Source organism: Oncorhynchus clarkii, chromosome 16 (assembly GCF_045791955.1).
Source record: "Oncorhynchus clarkii lewisi isolate Uvic-CL-2024 chromosome 16, UVic_Ocla_1.0, whole genome shotgun sequence".
NCBI classification, from domain to species: Eukaryota; Metazoa; Chordata; class Actinopteri; order Salmoniformes; family Salmonidae; genus Oncorhynchus; species Oncorhynchus clarkii.
The window spans coordinates 52,297,051-52,317,668 of record NC_092162.1 but is presented as its reverse complement, the minus strand read 5'-3'; the positions used below and the strand labels follow the sequence as shown (position 1 = coordinate 52,317,668).

Genomic DNA, 20,618 nt, shown 5'->3' with positions numbered 1-20,618 from the left:
AGAGAGAGATATTGTCTCTAAAAACATCATTGAAACCAGGAGATGTCATTGCATGTGTGGGTGGTGGAACTAATAGGTTGGATAAGGTATAGTGAGCAGGACTAGAGGCTCTACAGTGAAATAAGCCAATAAACACTAACCAGAACAGCAATGGACAAGACATATTGACATTAAGGAGAGGCATGCTTAGTCGAGTGATCAAAAGGGTCCAGTGAGTGGAGAGGTTGGTTGAGGGTCACGGCGATTTAGACAGCTAGCCAGGCCATCGGTAGCAAGCTAGCATAGAATGGAGGTCTGTTGTTAGCCACCTCTTGCGTTCGGTCAGTAGATTAGTGGGGTTCCGTGTGGTAGAGGGGATTAATCCAAATCACACAACAACAACAAAAATAAGAACAATAGATATAGTTATAGAGGCCCGAGAAGAAAACATAATAATAATAAAAATAAATAAATTGTCCGATTGTCTATTCAGATAGCAGCCGGTAAGACAGCTAACGGTTAGCGGGCCGCAGATGGGCGTTCAGGTAACGTCGCGACGGAGGAGCCAGCCGGATCTCCTTCAGGTAGATAACGTCGGCAGTCCAGTTGTGAAGGCCCGGTGGGGCTCCGCGTAGGCAGTAAAACGGGTCCGGATAGGTGACTGCAGCCCAGGAGTGAATGATGGAACTCAGGAGTGATTGACGGAGCTGGCTAGCACCGGAACAATCGATGTTTGCTCCGGAATCGACGAAAGCCGACTGTCACACGGATAGCAGCTAGCTAGCTGTGAGATCCGGGTATGAATGTCCAGAGAGCAGTTGAAATCCAGGGACATGGAGAGAAAAATTGGTCCGGTATGTTCCGTTCCGAGCCGCGCTGCGCCGTACAAAACTGGCGATAGATTTTCGATAGATTTTCGAGCTAAAGGATAGCTGATGACCACAAACCGTGGTTAGCTGAATACTAACGATTTGCCAGTAAAGAAGCTAACTAGCTTGATTAGCTTCTGGATTAGCTTCTGGGCTAGCTCCTGGCTAGCTTCTGGCTAGTTTCTGGCTAGCTTCTTGGAGTTTCTGGCTAGCTTCTTGGAGGACTACAGATCTAGGTAAATAATACTTTTTTATAAATATAAATTGGTGAGGCTGGTTGCAGGAGAGTGTTTTGAAGATGAGTTGATGGAAAATAAAAATAAAATGTATGTGAAAAAAAGTTGTAAATATATATATATATACAGGACACGACAAGACGAGGACAAAAGACGTCTGAACTGCTATGCGATCTTGGATATATTGCATTGGATGATGTGGTGTTTTCACAGTGGAGGGAGAAGGGGCTCACAACAATTGGTAATCTATACATAGATGGTCAGTTAGATTCATTTCATCAATTACAGGGAAAGTTCAACATGCCAACAACACATTTTTTCAGGTACCTCCAAATCAGGAATTTTTAAGGACACATATCCCACAGTATGGCATGAAGCCAAATAGTCCTACATTAGATAGCTTGATCCTTGTCAAACCCCATTCAAAAGGGTCGGTCTCTAGACTGTATGATGTGCTACAAGCCCACATAGAGGTATCCACAGACACCATTAAAAGGGCTTGGGAACAAGAACTTGGCTCAGAAATCTCAGATGAGGACTGGGTAGAAGCTCTCAGGAATATAAACCACAGTTCAGTGAATGCCAGACACAACCTTGTACAGTTTAAGGTGATACACAGGTTACATTACTCAAAAGTAAAACTGCATGAAATATTCCCGGACACCTCACCACTGTGTGAGAGGTGCAAGCAGGATGAGGGGACGTTGACCCACTTATTCTGGACATGTCCTAAGTTACATGTTTACTGGGCTCTCATTTTTGATTATTTATCTAGAGCCTTTGATAGAGTTCTAGCCCCAGACCCATTGACCGCTCTGTTTGGCACAGTTGATGGGAATAATCACGAAGGGAAAGCTGTCTCTCTTTGTACTCTATTAGCCAAAAGGCTCATATTGCAATTTTGGAAACTGGAGACTGTACCTACCTTTGAAATGTGGTTACGGGATTTAGGGAATGTAATACATATGGAAAAGATTCGATACAATACCTCCAATAGAAGTCCAATGTTTTACAAAATATGGCAGCCGATACTGGATAAATGGTCTAGTCCCGCTTCATAACTGGGTTGACGATCTGCTGCTACTCTGTGCTGTACTCCACTCAATATTTATTTTTGGCTTAACTACACTGCTTGTAATGACTATATGCTGTCTTCCTATACATGTACCACCTAATAGGATTTTGTTTTATTTTGTGTATGTGTGAGTTAAGTTTTGTCCTCTAAATTGGCCATCCCATTCAACAGTACAATGAATGTCATTGTTAGTATTGCTGTCTTTTTTATTTGATTTTTTATTGTAAAATAATAAACATATTATTAAATAAAAATATATTTAAAAAAAAAAGAAGAAATGTATAGTCACCTCAAAATGTGGCCATGGATGTGTTACTCATTTTAAGGTTGAATAACACCAACTGGGTAACACTACTTGACACCCAGTGTCATAACAAGTAACCTTTATTTAACAAGGCAAGTCAGTTAAGAACAATTTATTATTTACAATGACCGCTTACCAGGGAACAGTGGGTTATTTAGAGGCAGAACGACAGATTTCTACCTTGTCAGCTTGGGGATTTGATCCAGCCACCGGCCCAACTGGCCCAATGCAAGTTACTGGCCCAACGCTCTAACCACTAGGCTACGTGCCGCCATGTCATAACAGCTGACATAACTTGTCATAACCTGTCATAATATGGTCATAACACTGTCATGACACATATTTACACTTGTTGTGACATATTGTGTTATTGTATGGCTGGTTATGACACCTACTTAAAACCCAAATTTATTCAAACAAGCTTTTTCCCTACAAGGAAGTTTACTTTTGTTTGAAAGTTTTATTTCTTAAATCCTTCGTTGTTGATGTGATGAATTCTTTACAGTGTTTTTCCTCATATTCACCCCCAAAGCCAATTCCTCCTTTGGCCGCCTTTCATTCCAGTTCTCTGCTGCCAATGACTGGAACGAATTGCAAAAATCACTGAAGCTGGAGACTCAAATCTCCCTCACTAACTTTAAGCACCAGCTGTCGGAGCGCGTAACAGATCACTGCACCTGTACATAGCCCATCTGTAATAGCCCATCCAACTACCTCATCCCCATACTCTTATTTATTTATTTATTTTTGCTCCTTTGCACCCCAGAATCCTTAATTGCACATTCATCTTCTGCACATCTATCACTCCAGTGTTTATTTCTAAATTGTAATTATTTCGCCACTATGGCCTATTTATGATATTTTTTTTAATAACTTGTAGAAAATACACTTTATGACACTGTCAGGAAGCATTATGACCATCCAGTGTCACTTTACTTGGACTAAGAATATTCACTGTATGAAACTGTCAGGAAGCATTATGACCATCCAGTGTCACTTTACTTGGACTAAGAATATTCACTGTATGAAACTGTCAGGAAGCATTATGACCATCCAGTGTCACTTTACTTGGACTAAGAATATTCACTGTATGAAACTGTCAGGAAGCATTATGACCATCCAGTGTCACTTTACTTGAACTAAGAATATTCACTGTGTGAAACTGTCAGGAAGCATTATGACTACCATAATCATATAAGCCAGATAGACCTATCACGTACAGTTGAAGTCGGAAGTTTACATACACTTCGGTTGGAGTCATTAAAACACATTTTTCAACAACTCCACAAATTTCTTGTTAGCAAACTATAGTTTTGGCAAGTCGGTTAGGACATCTACTTTGTGCATGACACAAGTCATTTTCCCAACAATTTTTTACATACAGATGATTTCACTTATAATTCACTGTATCACAATTCCAGTGGGTCAGAAGTTTACATACACTAAGTTGACTGTGCCTTTAAACAGCTTGTTCCAGAAAATGATGTCATGGCTTTAGAAGCTTCTGATAGGCTAATTGACATAATTTGAGTCAATTGGAGGTGTACCTGTGGATGTATTTCAAGGCCTACCTTCAAACTCAGTGCCTCTTTGCTTGACATCATGGGAAAATCCAAAGAAATCAGCCAAGACCTCAGAAAAATAATTGTAGACCTCCACAAGTCTGGTTCATCCTGGGAGCAATTTCCAAATGCCTAAAGGTACCACATTCATCTGTACAAACAATAGTACGAAAGTATATACACCATGGGACCACGCAGCCGTCATACTGCTCAGGAAGGAGACGCGTTCTGTCTCCTAGAGATTAACGTACTTTGGTGAGAAAAGTGCAAATCAATCCCAGAACAACAGCAAAGTACCTTGTGAAGATGCTGGAGGAAACAGGTACAAAAGTATTTATATCCACAGTGAAATGAGTACTATATCGACATAACCTGAAAGGCCACTCAGCAAGGAAGAAGCCACTGCACCAAAGCCGAAAAAAGAAAAAAAAAGCCAGACTACGGTTTGCAACTGCACATGGGGACAGAGATCGTACTTTTTGGAGAAATGTCCTCTGGTCTGATGAAACAAAAATAGAACTGTTAGGCCATAATGACCATTGTTATGTTGGGAGGAAAAAGGGGGAGGCTTGCAAGCCGAAGAACACCATCCCAACCGTGAAGCATGGGGGTGGCAACATCATGTTGTGGAGGTGCTTTGCTGCAGGAGGGACTGGTACACTTCACAAAATAGATGGCATGATGAAGATGGAAAATTATTTGGATATATTGAAGCAACTTCTCAAGACATCAGTCAGGAAGTTGAAGCTTGGCTGCAAATGGGTCTTCCAAATGGAGAATGACCCCAAGCATACTTACGAAGTCTTGGCAAAATTGCTTAAGGACAACAAAGTCAAGGTATTGGAGTGGCCATCATAAAGCCCTGACCTCAATCCTATAGAAAATTTGTGGGCAGAACTGAAAAAGCGTGTGCAAGCAAGGAGGCCTACAAACCTGACTCAGTTACACCAGCTCTGTCAGGAGGAATGGGCCGAAATTCACCCAACGTATTGTGGGAAGCTTGTGGAAGGCTATCCAAAACATTTGACCCAAGTTAAACAATTTAAAGGCAATGCCACCAAATACTAATTGAGTGTATGTAAACTTCTGACCCACTGGGAATGTGATGAAAGAAATAAGAGCTGAAATAAATCATTCTCTGTACTATTATTCTGACATTTCACATTCTTAAAATAAAGTGGTGATCCTAACTGACCTAAGACAGGGAATTTTTACTAGGATTAAATGTCAGGAATTGTGAAAAACTGAGTTTAAATGTAGTTCGCTAAGGTGTATGTAAACTTCCAACTTCAACTGTACATCCCCTTATATCAGTCATCAGTCAAAAAGAGGGTGCCATGTCCTTCTCCTGACATTTGCTCCTGCATTCATCCCAGGCATCAGCAACAGACCATTGGGGTAGGTGCATGTCTGACATCAATGTGTGCGCAATTACAATGATAATTTAATATGGTCAATTAAAAAAAATATGTATATATAACATAAACATTCTGTGGACACGTAGGCTATGGTGTAATTGAATGCTTTGCCTTGCGTGATAGGTTTTTACACTCTTATGTAGTGTCATAACCAGCTATAAAATAACACAATAAGAGGTCTAAATATGTGTCATGACAGTGTTCTGGCCATATTATAACAAGGTACGTCAGCTGAGTGTCATAACACGTTATGACAGTGTAACGTGTTATGCAAAGTGTTACCTTTGTAGAGAAAGTGGCATTAAAGCCAGAGTAAGTCAGTGGCACAGATGTAACTATTCAAGAGAAGATACATCTCCTTCAAATGTTGATATTTGGTTGTGTTAACAACCAAACACAATTGAATATCCAGTTTGTCTACAAATGAATAATTAATAGTGTTGGATTCACGTCTCCATCTCAACCAAAAATCTAGGTTAAAGAATAGGACTTAATCTAATCAAACTTGAAATGCGCTTTAAATAAAGTTAGATTTGATTTAGTAGAGATGTCAATCCAATATATCAATTATACATTTTCTGACCAATTTGAAATCAACCAAAGCTTAAAACCCTATATGTATTGTCTATTTTTAGTGGAACCTTGGGTTGAATTGAAACAGTAGCTGTTGATGACTTTGTAAATGCTGTAAAGATCTAAATAGCATCATTGATGATATATGAGTGATCAAGTGTGGTTACATTTCATTTGCTCTGTTAAACCTACTCTTTGTAATGACTTCAATAGCAGCACTGAATATATTGAGTTATTTAGAAATCTCTCAATCATCATTCTCACAATAGCACATTGGTAGTAGTCAGTGACAAATATCAATGCTAAGAAGAGCTTGGTTAAAACCCTGGACCAAATGAAGCTGTAGTAGGAGGTGCTATCCAGCCTATAGTTTTTTTTTTGGATAGTGGATATAACATTGAAGATCTGACATTGTTTCAAAGGTACAAATTCAACATATTTTATACAAGGTTTGTCTATGTTGAAAATGGGTTACAATGATGACTTAATCCTGTGGTCGAAATTTCACCCTCAAAACAACAGTAGATTCCACGTCACAATATGTTGACAAATTAAGTTGAAACAATGTTGATTCAACCAGTTTGTACCCAGTGGGATGTTTCTGTACATATCAATGTAAATGCATTTGCACACTACAACACTCCAGTGTTTCCCAATCCTGGTCCTGGGGACACAAAGGCTGCATTTATACAGGCAATCCAATTCAGAAATGTTTTTTTTTCTCACAAATTGGTCTTTTGACCAATCGGATAACCTCTGAGAAAGCTGATGTGAAAAGATCTGATGTGGTAGGTCAAAAGACCACTTAGTGGAAAAAATATCAGAATTGGGCTGCCTGTGTAAATGCAGCCAAAGAGGTACACATTTTATTTTTGCCCTAGCACTGACACACCTGACTCTAATCAAAGGTTTTAAAGGCTTTAAAGGCTTTTTCAATTAAAGGCCCAATGGACAAAAGTAGCTTTTTAGCAAAAAAAATATTTCTCAAGCGAGAGTTTAGCTAGTTCTGTCTGGGAGTGGTCTAAGTGGGGAGGGGAAAACTGAAAACTGCCTGTTATTGGCAGAGAGGTTTGGAACTCTCTTTGTTTATGGTAACCAATTTACAGCACGGTGATATGACCATGGAAAGCCGGACATGAAACTCCCACCCATGCAAACCTGCTGATTAGAAGGTCCTGTGTAGATTGTATTTTCTACCAGCAACTATCAGGAAATAACACAGAATTTTTTTTTTTACACTTTTACAGTGTTAGGTTCATCTGCTGTTGTCCATATGATATACAGTATAAAATGAATTTTGACTAACCTGGGCCTTTAAGTGTGTTGGTTCTTTTTATTTTACAGATGAAGAGATTATTTTTCAGAGAACAGACAGATATTGTAAGTTTGAATGACAGTGTCAGATAATCACTAATCACTGGCTCACTGTAACAGAACCAAAACAAGCCAACTCAGTCAGGACAGACCCATAAAGTTGAGAGCTGCCCGGCGCCAGGCAGCGGTTATGATTTCAACAGACTTTTCACAGAAACAGGAATGAAGGGTTAACCGCACATGACTAACAATTTTTCTCAAAAACCGTCCGGTCGCTTAGTTCCAGGAGCCCCAAGATGAAAAAGGGGAAAGGAGGCAGATGAGGGAGGAGGAAGACGGGTATGTTTTGTAATACACTTTCACTTCCCATGGTGAAGGTCTATTCTATTTTCATCCCCCCTGTTGCTTTTTTTGCTTTATTCCTCTGGGGCAGGGGCTCTCACTCATGCAGAGATGAGCCCACAAACACACCGAGAACATGGTTGAATGTCAATGTAACGCCAACGTTAGCTTTGAGTGTAGCCTGTCTTGATAGTTGTTGTTGGGAGCCCTGCTGTATTCCGTTTCCTCCATGGTTCTGTGGTGGGGCTCTGGAGGCCTGGTTGGGCCTTGTTTTTCACAGGAACAGGTGTCACCCCAACTGCCCACAACCAGCGGTGAGAGAGGGTTGGAACTACGCAGAGACAATGAGACCACTGTGGCAACATCAGGCACATGTGTATGCACTGACTGTACAGGCACACATCGACACAGGTATCCAAGCACAGTGCTGCAATGCTTTGACAGAGAACTGACAGATGTAGGCTACGTTGTTATGTGTCCTATGCCCCCCTCTCATGCACAAACCATAGAACTACATAGCATCATAAGGAATATAGAAACTCATAGTTAATTTTAGATGCTATTTTTTATTAATCCCATTCCCTTTACGTATTCTTAATTTGTTAAAACTGGTAGAGGTGAGAGACTAGGGAGGACAGGCAGTCATTTAAATGGTGTTTCAAAGCAACCCGTTGTAGCATCCCACACATCCGTTCTACAGGCTACATGGGCCGGACTCTAGTCCTCTCTGACCTACTGGCTGCTAGGGTCAGTTATTGAGCAATAAGCATGACTTTTACTTCAACACAAGCTGTGATGCTCTGTAGATAAGCCCTTAATAACGGAACTTCAACTTAGTTGACTGGCCAAAGGACGAGGTAACTGGCAGGCATTCTTTTGAGATGAACTGTAATAAAGTTGCTATGTATTTTGGTGTATACAAGAAATGAGGACATGTGACACATATCTGGCATCTTTCATTGATGGTGAGCTCTAATGGTGACAGTAGTCTTTATTGTAAAATGTAAGGGCAGTCTCATTTTCTGAACAATCTCAATATGCAGCCCATCACTGACAATACACAAAAAACTATATATAGGGGGGGGGGGGGGGGTTGAGATGTCCTGTCCCAGGGCTTATACACCCAGACAGGGCCCCTTCATTTGATACAAACAGCCATTTGGTCACACAGTGCCCATTCTCCTGTCTGTACCAAGTCAACGATATGCCCAACCCAAAAACACTGCATCCACCGGTGTGGTCCTAAAGCATACAGCCTTTGACACAACATCAGAGGCTTTTGGATCAAGTTGTGATCCTGCAGTTCTGGTATAAGTAGTGTAGGGATTTCCCCAGATTGTTTTCTTTCTCCTCATACAGCTAGGATACATACACTGATATATGAATTACAATGTTTCCTTTAATATCTGGGGAATGACATGCACTGTACATACACATGTAGTATGGTATGGGCATACAGCGAGATCAATACACTCTTAGAAAAAAGGGTTCCAGATGGGTTCTTTGGCTGTCCCCATAGGAAAACCCTTTTTGGTTGCATGAATAACTCTTTATGGTTCCAGGTAGAATCCTTTTGGGTTAAAACCCTTTACAGAGAGTTTTACATGGAACCCAAAGGAGTTCTTCCTGAAACCAAAAATGATTAGTCAAAGGGTTATCCTATGGGGACAGCTGAAGAACCCTTTTAGGTTCTAGATAGCACCTTTGTTTTTAAGAGTGTGGTGTTCAATTTTTTTTTTTAAATGTACCTTGTATGTTCTGTGATGTATTTCACCTGGGGGAGCAGAAATAGTGGGTCAATATACTAGGTCATAAAATGCCATTGATCCAACATTATGTTGGGTGGTTTGTGATTGGGCTGTAATGGGATCTTATGTTTTACATATTATGTTGCCAAAGTAGGCCGTTCATCTAATCTATTGGATGTTATGAGCTATTATCAAAATTGTAACAGTCTGGAAGTATTTTTGGGTAAGGTATCTTATTTAGGTAAACTGAGCATCTAGACGGTTGTGTTATCCATTACTATATGATATACTATACAGGTGACATGTTCAGTAATGTAGCCTTCAAAATGATAAGCATGGCCTGGTGAATGAAGAATAGGAATAGGTACAATCTTGCATTTATGGACTCTTGAGTAAAGTCAGGCATATTGGATGTATGTGGGCTCTCTTATTTTGATGTGTGAAAGTGTTTTTAGCAGAATTGTTTTTGTGTTTTGCTTCATTGACTACAAGATTGGATGGAGCCACAAAAGGCCACTGACTGTTGAGAGAAAACTAAAACAGTTTAACTGACAATCTTTCTAAAACAAACAAAGATCAGGTGGAGTCAAGCCACTCTAAGCAGAATATTGTCTTATAATGAAAACAATAGTGGGCTAGGATGATTTGGCTGTATAAAAGACTCTGCCTCCAGAACACTTATAGCTGCAGCATGGGTTTGAATCCGGCACTGCTATTTCAACACTCTCCCCTCTCCATCTCTTTCATATCAAATGAACATAAAATATGTGAGGACTATGCCTACAATAATAACAATAATAATTATAATTATTATTAATAAATTAATTCATAGGTTTACTTAATTCCGTTATACATAGTATTTATTATTATTTTTATACCAATACAATAGGTTATCCAGTTATGACAATCTGGGTAGTGAAAATATAAAATATAAATTCAAATTTGATTGAAATTATAGCTCATATTTTACACTGTAGTGTGCTGGCTCAAACCCCTGCATTTCATACGAAACAGGTTTTCGTTACAATGGGTCAAAGAAAACGTGGGGTGGAAAGCACACATTAATTCTTCATGTCCATATCCATCAAACGAAAGAAACAGTGCCAATAGCTCCCTTTAGTCCCGCATGGGACGGTCGGGCAGCCCCGCTTTGTGCGTTTCGGCTTCTGGAACTGCACTTCCTGGATTTTAGCGAGCCATTCCGCGCACACATGTCCCATCGACGCTACATGGTTTGTGGGTGTGTGGTATCTAGTGGAGAAGAACAAGAGCCTGTACATAATACCTATTATTCGCACACATGTATACTTTATCAATTTAAAGCTTTATCTAGGAGAGACATCGATGCGCTTTGATTTGCCTTACAGGAGATGGTTCGGGACGGCGGCATTCAAGTTCGATTCAAACAGGTGGAATACAGTAGGTGTCGGGTGGAGTTGGGAGGAGGAAGGTATCACGACAGCACGGGCTGCTATCTATCCTTCTAATTAGTAGCGGACCTGTGCAATATATGGACTCTGTCTCATTATATAGCCTTATTTATTTATGTAAAATATTCTACCACGTTTGATTGTGTACTCCGGGACAGTAAAATTGTGATATTCAAACGGCGAATCTTTATTAGCTGGGAGACCATTGACACACAGGTGGGAGATACCCGTTTCTTAGGACGGCCCCTCTTTCAGTTCCTCAGAGCAGGATATGAGCTACTGACATTTGTTATTACCCTTTGGGACAGGAGGCGAACGTTTTCTGCTAACAGGTGTGAGAGAGATCACACCAATCTTCATAGCCTGATACGGAATCCTTCCTCATTGTTCGCAGGAATATCAATCTAAGTCATATGTTGATCACTTTCTAGCCAAGAGAGATACATTTAACGGTTATTTGAAACATACATCGAATAAAATAGTGTATTATTAGTGTTTGGAAAGACACGGGACATCAGAGAGAAACCATGTCAATGAAAAAACCCAGCTTGAATTTCCCCAAAATGAGCAGAAACCCGGTGGTGTTGGAAGGAGAGATGTTCGGCGAATTTCAGGACTGGTGTCTCCGTACTTACGGGGACTCGGGTAAAACAAAGACAGTCACCCGGCGAAAATACAATAAGATTCTCCAGACCCTTTTACACACCGACGACTCCGACGCGGTCTACATCGAGAGCAACCACATCAACGCCAAATTCAAATTCTGGGTGAAATCCAAAGGGTTCCAGGTCGGTACCATTCAAGGGGACCTGAACAAGAATGGAGCCACTGACATACCTGTCCTGTACGTCCCCATCAAGGTGACGGTTAGTAAATGTTCCTCTTTCATTGCTCTGCGCGTAAATGTGTGTGTGGTCTATGATGCCCATATTTGCCCATATAAATGTATCTATTGAGTCCTCGCACGCTACGGTTGCTCTACCATAACTTTCCCTGGACCTCTGATCCACCCCAATAGGCCGTTCTTATCTTAAGATGACAGTCATTCATTCCTGTCCCTGCTGTCATGGGCCAGGCAGTGCCACTATGCGTACAGCGCGTCTATATTAAGCTACTACCCGGTTTGCGCAAATAGCATCGCCCCGATAATAATGATAGACAAGGATTTTTGCAGCAAAGACAAATTAGGCTAAAAGCCCATATCAAGAGACACCTGATGGCATGATAGTCAAGTGTGTGTGTGTTTGCTTGCAGGCGTCCAAGCCACATTGGTTGGACTGATTGCGTTTTGATGGTTGTCGTGTTGCTGAAGAGACGGGGTAGAGAGAGAAGGTATATATAGATGCCCATCCCACCGCTAGCCCTTGTGCGCGCGTTTGTAGCTCACATTGGCAGCTGAGGGGAGGGGAAATAAATGATAAAATACCGGTAAAAAAAACAACAACATTCATATGAGATATTTCATTCCTGGCATAGAGTACATTTGCCAGTTCCCAATATTTACATGATCTTGTCCATTTATGAATCAAATCAATGCAATGCTTCAGTTCATATAGCCCTTCTATGAATAGTGAAATATGTGAAGCAGACATGGGTACAGCTGACCGATTGAAGAACTCATTCTATTTCACCGTTGTGCCTGGTGTCAGTCATTCTACAATTGAATTTGTGCAGCCTATTCTTTACATTTTCTTCTAGTAAGGTTTTGTATTGAAGGTTGAGGGGGGTAAACTGGCCTGAAAAGATAGACATCTGGGACTATAAATGACAATGTAACCTCAATGCCAGTTTATATAGATCCAGGTTCAGACAGGGACAACTAAAGATCATGCATCAACATCAAGGATTTCCAGAGATGATTACACATTTCACAGTCACCCATTCACCTACTGAGCTTGTCTAATGCACCTGTTTGCTGCTGCTTATTTACATGCCTCAGCATCTGAGTCACATGAAAAGGTTGCGCTCCTGTCTGCTCCCCTCTTGATAATGTGTCTGTCCTAGATTTGAACAGGCTATTCTGAAACTGTCCATCTCTCTCTCTCTCTCTCTCTCTCTCTCTCTCTATTGCTCTCTCTCTATTTCTTTCTTTCTTTCTACCTTTCTTTCTTTCTCTCTCCATCCACATCTCCTTCTCCTCTGAGCTGACTTCATTGAGGTTGTCTGAAAGGATTCAATGGAGAGTCTGGTCATCTATAGGGGACATGCTGCTAGATAAGTGCAGAGTCTGTTATTTCTGTTCCAAATGGGGTCAAGGCTCTCTCTGATTGCTTTTGGAACATTTGTAAATGGCCACTGTTGAAAGTTTCTCCGTAGAAAGATATTATACAATACATGCCTTAAATATACTCAAAATGCAATCGCAAAAATTCTGCTTTTTGTCTTGAGGCAGCAGGGTCATATTTTGACTGACTGTGTGAGGCAGTTTGCTCTCACCCAGACCTGCTGCTATTTTATTTATTTCAGTGGGTCACGACAAGTGGAGAGTACTGTAGGTTTAACGCAGGAGAGATAGATCAATAGTGATGATGGAAACACAGTCTTGCTCCCTTCGGGGTTCTGTTAAGATGCGTGAGCTTTCACCCTCACTGCTTGTTTTCTATTGGCGGTTTTGACCACTTGTAAATTGGACTGTTAGTGTGGGTGTGTGTGTCTGTTTGTTTGTGGAAGGGAGGGTGAATGTGTGTTTTTAGATGGGTAAGTTGTTATTGTGTGTGTGTGTGTGTGTGGTTATATGTGAGATTCCTGAGTGAGCAGGTTGTGAATGTGTTCTAAGTGCCAGTAGAGCCATGGCATGGTAGGCAGTGTGTGGATGAATGAGGCCAGAGCACTGGAAAGCTGCCTGAGGCCTGGAGAAACCTGGATGGAGGATGCCACACACACTGAACCCGCTCTCAACCTGTGTGCAAGTGCGTGTGTGTACATGTGTGCATGCATGTTCGCACAACAGACTAGAGTGTGTGTTTTATGATGGGTGAAAATGTGTGTAAGTGTGTGTAATTCCCTCACATACAGGTATTCAATGTTTGTGCAACAGGCAGCCATGTAGTACTGCTCCTTCACTTCCTGTGTTGGCACATAATTATATGTCTGGACAGTGTGGATCATCTTCGGTAGGTTTTTATTAAACTGCTCTGAAGGATGGCATCACTCTAGTGTAGAAAATAGACTTCAGACTAATGTTTTTAGGAGAAGCATCCAGCCGTCAGATGGCAAATCAAAGACAGAAAAGGCTCCTCTAGCAGGAACTCTGTAAGAAATGTGACCTTTAGCATGATAACAACGGAGGATAAGATCATCTGAATCAACACTTAGTGAAGGAAAAACAGGTGGCCTTTTCACATTCCTGACCCGAACCAAAACATTACGAGCCAACACAGTAGGATTCAGGTCGGCACGATAGTATGAAAAGGGTCAAGGTGTGATCTTATTAAGAGAGAGTGGGGTGAGACAGCAGGACAGAGGTGTAGCACAGTAGCAGCACATTGAAAAACTGTCGGACAAAGGGAGAGAGGAACAATGGGACAGGCACGGCATTAGGAAGAGCGAGGACGAGGCAGTGAAAAAGAGAGAGAAAAATAGAGAGGGACGGAGCGAGAAAGAGGGGAAGAGAAATTAGTGTGTGTTGCTGAGAGGAAGCAGCACCACAGCTTAGCCATCACATGGAGTTGACACCAGCGTCTCGGCGGCTCCTATTAATAGGTCTTAACGCTTTTCTCTTTCCTCCACTGGCAGAGGGCCCTCTCTCTCGTTCTCTCTTCCTCCCTCTCTCTCGTTCTCTCTTCCTCCCTCTCTCTCGTTCTCTCTTCCTCCCTCTCTCTCGTTCTCTCTTCCTCCCTCTCTCTCGTTCTCTCTTCCTCCCTCTCTCTCGTTCTCTCTTCCTCCCTCCCTCTCGCTCTCTCTCCCTCGATCTTTCTCTCGCTCGCTCGCTCGCCCCCCCCCTCTCTCTCTTCCTGCCACTCTCTCTCTCTCTTCCTCCCTCTCTCTCTCACCTACTACTCCTGCTCTTAGAGAGGCCTGCCTTGGCTAAGTGCAGTTTGATCAACTGTTGCTGCTCTGTCCTCATGCTCTTCTCAACACGCTGTCTGTTGCTGCTCTGTCCTCATGCTCTTCTCAACACGCTGTCTGTTGCTGCTCTGTCCTCATGCTCTTCTCAACATGCTGTCTGTTGCTGCTCTGTCCTCATGCTCTTCTCAACATGCAATCTGTTGCTGCTCTGTCCTCATGCTCTCCTCAACACGCTGTCTGTTGCTGCTCTGTCCTCATGCTCTTCTCAACATGCTGTCTGTTGCTGCTCTGTCCTCATGCTCTTCTCAACATGCTGTCTGTTGCTGCTCTGTCCTCATGCTCTTCTCAACACGCTGTCTGTCAGCTGCTCTGTCCTCATGCTCTTCTCAACATGCAATCTGTTGCTGCTCTGTCCTCATGCTCTTCTCAACATGCTGTCTGTTGCTGCTCTGTCCTCATGCTCTTCTCAACACGCTGTCTGTCAGCTGCTCTGTGCCCATGCTCTTCTCAACATGCTGTCTGTTGCTGCTCTGTCCTCATGCTCTTCTCAACATGCTGTCTCTCAGCTGCATTCTTTAATCTAAACCAGAGAGGGATGAGAGGATAGAGAGAAAGAGGGGACAGAAAACAGTGCAATGTTCTGTTTATACAAAGACTTGAGTTATTGTATTTGGTCATAGAAATTAGCAAGCCTTTTCATTCTCCTGGGGCCATATGTATCAAGTGTCTCAGAGTGCTGATCTAAGATCAGGTCCCCCATGTCCATGTATCCACTGTGATTTAAAAGGCAAAACTGATCCTAAATCATCACACCTACTCTGCGATGCTTGATTTGGCCCCAGTTTAGCTGTTCTCAGGTCAGGTATTAAGAGTAGGAGTGACTGACTCCTACTGCAGTAGGAGTCAGTCAGAACGTTATTTAAGACAGTCAAACAGGATATCGTATGTCCGTGGAAATAGGAGACAGATGGCCATCAATGAGGTTTCTGTGTTTGGCATCATGTGCAATTACCAGCAATAGAACACATTTTTCCCCATAGGGTCACATGAGCGTCTGTCCCGGTCAGAGCCGTGTCCAGCAGCAGCCCCACACTACAGGGCCATGTTCATTAAGCACCAAACATAAGAAAATGGACTGAAACAAGGAAGGACAACCTGGAGTTGTCCATTAAGAAACATTCATTTTTTGTTTTCTGTTGCAAAAACACTTCTTAACGTTTTCTGCTGGATGCCCTAATGAACAAAACCCATGGCTCAGTCACAACCCATCCTCTGCTCCCCTTCTGGGCTGAGGAGGAAAAACTGAGATGGCTCTTACAGTATCAAATGTTTCAAGGGTTAGTTTGTGTTTCCTGTCTATTTTGCCCTGTCTGTGTAAAACTATCTGTCTGTTTTGTGTGTCTGTGTGTTTGAGGAGCTATTTGTGTGTTCATGTGTGATGTATGCTCATGTTGGGTGTGTGTGATGGGAGCATGCGCTGTGTGTTCTCTGTGTGTGTATCTACTTTCCACCCCTTCCTCTCTCTCCTCCTATTTCCTCCTCCTCCTCCTGCTGTCCTCCGTGGCGGCGACGTGTCGATGGCCTGGGGTTTAATGGTGGCCCGCAGGGGTAACTTAATTGGGACGGCCCCTTATCAGACCTGGGATCTCTAATCTCAAAGGGCCCCTTATCCCGCAGAAATAAATACGACTAAATTGACGTGAATGGGAAGGCCTCTGGTTGTGTGGCTCCTCCCCCCGCCCCTGCCCTCTGAGGCCCAGTGGGTCTGTTGGGGGACAGTAGGAGGGCGTTAATTGCAGGGCCGGGGTGAAGCAGGGGGCATGCTCCCCTCTCCAAACCGAGGGGCTGCAGTCACAGCAGTCACCCAGTGAAAGTCACTCCCAGCGGGGACGAGCATGGCAGGGGGGGGTAGGGTTAGGGTTGGGTTGTGGAGCTGGAGGGGTTGAGGTGAAATGAAAGATTCCCTCAATGTGTCAGCTGTTGGTTTGTAGAGAAAAAAAGTGTACTATTTAGCACTGTACCAGTAATTTGTTAGAGGGCCTCAAATATCACATTAATTTGTCTACTGTATACGTGAATCTTTGGTCACGTCCGGGTGTGTCAAACAAAAACACCCTAATGGTTGGTTGACAAAAGAGCCGCCCACAATGCAGGTGTTGTCTGCAGGAGGAAGTTGGTGAAGAGAAACTGCAGAAACTTGCAGTCGACTGCAGTCGAAACTTCATGAACTTTGATCACATGGTTTTTGTAAAGTTCATGCAGTCGTCATGTAGGCGCAAGTCAGAAAATGTTTATCCCCACAATGCAACAGACTTTGGAAGGCGGCAACCAATAATGGCCACTGACTTGACAAAAGTGATCCTCTCGAATGCGCCTTTTGATTTTTCAGGCTTGGCCCGCCTACCCAAACTTGTGTTTTTTTTGGGAGAGTTGTCTGTATGATTGAATTATTATTTCATTTTTTATATCCAAGAGAATCCCGTTGTGGGATTTCCGAGACTACTACTGCCTATCACTAACTAACAAGGAAGAAATACAACCTGTACATCCTGTCCCATATACTAAAACAAAACCATGTAAAAACAAAATATAAATGTTTTATCAAACTAAAACTGAATAAAAACTAGTAAATCAAGTCGTAAAAGTAACTGAAACTAAACTGAATTTCAAATAAAAATAGAAAACAAATAGAATTAACAACACAAAACTATAACAACCTTGGTGTGAGTGTGTGAACATCTGCTGGCTGTGCAGCTGTAAATCGTTGACTGGCAGTAATTGTGTTACAGAGAGAGTGATGTAGGAGAGGAGAAAGGAGTGGGAGAACTAAATAACGAGAGAGAGATGGGATGGGATGAGGCAGGGGATAAGTTCGTTTTTTGTTGTCTGCTCTGTGGATCCGCCTGTCTTCACACACACGCACACACGGACACGTACACACACACACACGGACATGCACACACACACACGGACACGCACACACACACACGTGGACATGCACACACACACACGGACACGTACAAACACACACGTGGACATGCACACACACACACGGACACGCACACACACACACGTGGACATGCACACACACACACGGACACGTACAAACACACACGTGGACATGCACACACACACACGGACACGTACACACACACACGCACACACGGACACACACTCACGGACACACACGTGGACACGCACGCACACACACACGGACACGCACACACACACACGTGGACACACACACGCACACACGGACACGTACACACACACACGTGGACATGCACACACACACACGGACACGCACACACACACACGGACACGGACACACACTCACGGACACACACGTGGACATGCACACACACACACGGACACGTACAAACACACACGTGGACACACACACGTGGACACGCGCACACACGGACACACACACGGACACGGACACACACTCACGGACACACACGTGGACATGCACACACACACACGGACACGTACAAACACACACGTGGACACACACACGCACACACGGACACGTACACACACACACGTGGACATGCACACACACACACGGACACGCACACACACACACGTGGACACGCTCACACACGGACACACACACGGACACGCACACACACACACGGACACACACACGGACACACACACACACACACGGACACGGACACACACACACACACACATGGACACACACGTGGACACGCACACACACACACGGACACGCACACACACACACGGACACACACACACACGGACACACACATGGACACGCACATGCAGTATAATGAAATCCACTTACTTTAGAGTGGGTTCAATGGAGGGGCCATCCAAAGTGTTCAGGGGCTGTTCAGTTCTCCCTCTGAGGTCCGGTCTGGAGCGTTCTACTTCTCTGGTCTCATCTGTGTTCTTTCTATATTTTACTATGAATGTGTTTTTTGTTAGCTTGGGGTTTTGTGTATTCTGGTGTGTGAGACTGTGTGTGTATTTCTGTGTAGGATACTGCTTTTGTAGGATTTCGTTCAATCAGTTTAACATAAAATAAAGACCTCTGGTAAAGGAAATGCATACTACACCTTAGCAGACTACATACAGTAATAGTAGTCCCTCTGTAGAATTAAAGACAAAGTTCACCCACAGTCAATAGTACCTACAGTAGGTATCATAAGTATTCACCCCCCACCCCTGGATTTTGTCACATTTTGTTGCATTACAACGTGTCATTGAAATAGATTTAATACAGTCTCCATAGAAAAACATTGTCAGTAGAATGGCCTTACTGAAGAGCTCAGTGACTTTCAACGTGACACCGTCATAGGATGCCACCTTTCAAATTTCTCCCCTGCTAGAGCTGCCAGATTGTCACCAGCCTATTCAGACAGACCAAAGTTAAAAAGAGCTTAAGTCATGTGCAGAACAACTGCATGATACTGTTGTTCCCGTGGCAAAAAGCAAATCCCCAACTTTAGGCCAGTGGCACTGACATCCTTGGTGATGAAATCATTTGAGAAGCTAATCAAGAAGGATATACTGCGTCAGGTTGAGAATTCCCGGGACCTCCTGCAGTTTGCTTACACGGCCAAGCGGGGGTGTGGAGGACGCTACTCTAACCCTACTCAACTTCCTCTGCAAGCACCTGGAGGGCCCAAAAATCCATGCAAGGCTTCTGTTCATCGACTTCTCGTCTGCCTTTAATACTATCCAGCCTCACATACTAGCAGAGAAGCTCCTCTCCCACTTCAAGCTGGACGTGAGCATTGTGGGCTGGATAGTGGACTTCCTTACCGACCGGTCCCAACAAGTGGCGTCATGTCAAAGCAGCTCTGCTCCTCCACTGGATCCCCACAAGGTTGTGTGCTCTCTCCTCTCCTGTACATACTCTACACTAATGGCTGTTGTAGCGAATAGGAAAAAAGTTTGCTGGTGACTCGGTCATCGTCAGTCTCCTACAGGATGGAAAGTCTGAGCATGGGCCTTCCTCCAACTGAATGTCTCCAAAATTAAAGATATGGCCATTGACTTCAGAAGGCAGCCACTGAACCCCACACCCAACATGGTCATGGAAAATGACATTGAGCTTGTCAGTACCTACAAGTACCTGGGAACAGTGTTGGAAAAGAAGTTGACGTTTGAGGAGAACACAGATGCCATCTGTAAAAATGGACAGCAGACCTTTTTTGTTGTTGAGAAAGATGAACTCTTTTAATGTCAGTAAGACAATGATGACACTGTTACATTGAGTTTTATTGAATCCATATTGATGTTCTTGATGGTGGCCTGGCTTGGCAATCCTTAATGTTTGCAACAGGAGGGTTAAGGTGGCCAGTTAGGTCATCGGGGTGCAACAGGCACAACTCTGTGACATTCAGAAAGCATGTGGTGAGGAGAGGTACGACTAGACTGTCCTCCTCTACCATGTTGTGCTTCTCCCCTCAGGTTGTCCTTTTAGACTTCCCAAACGCAATAGCAACAGATACAAGAACTCCTGCATCCCACAGGTCATAAACTTTCTGAATCTGCTCATGAAATTAAATGTCTATTTATTGCTGCACTTTTGCACAATGATTACTCCTTTTTATCTATCTGATTGTTTCATGTCATGTGTGTATTGGTTGTATGTTGCCATTGTTTTTAATTTTTTTTAAATGTATTGTTGAACCCTGACTGCACAACAAATTTCCCAATTGGGACAGTAAAGATAACTTGAAAGTCTCTGAATGTCCTTGAGTGGCCCAGCCAGAGGCCGGA

At 43.0% G+C, this 20,618-nt stretch overlaps 1 protein-coding gene across 1 annotated transcript in view; it reads left to right on the top strand.

The window, feature by feature from the left end:
* Nucleotides 1-11,141: 11,141 nt before the first annotated feature.
* The window catches only part of LOC139368696 (nucleolar protein 4-like), a 135,683-nt gene continuing 126,206 nt past the window's right edge, over nucleotides 11,142-20,618 (top strand). The window contains exon 1 of the mRNA XM_071107900.1: nucleotides 11,142-11,716. Within this exon, the coding sequence (XP_070964001.1) occupies nucleotides 11,378-11,716 (339 nt within the window). The 5' untranslated portion in view covers nucleotides 11,142-11,377. The remainder of the gene's footprint in view (nucleotides 11,717-20,618) is intronic.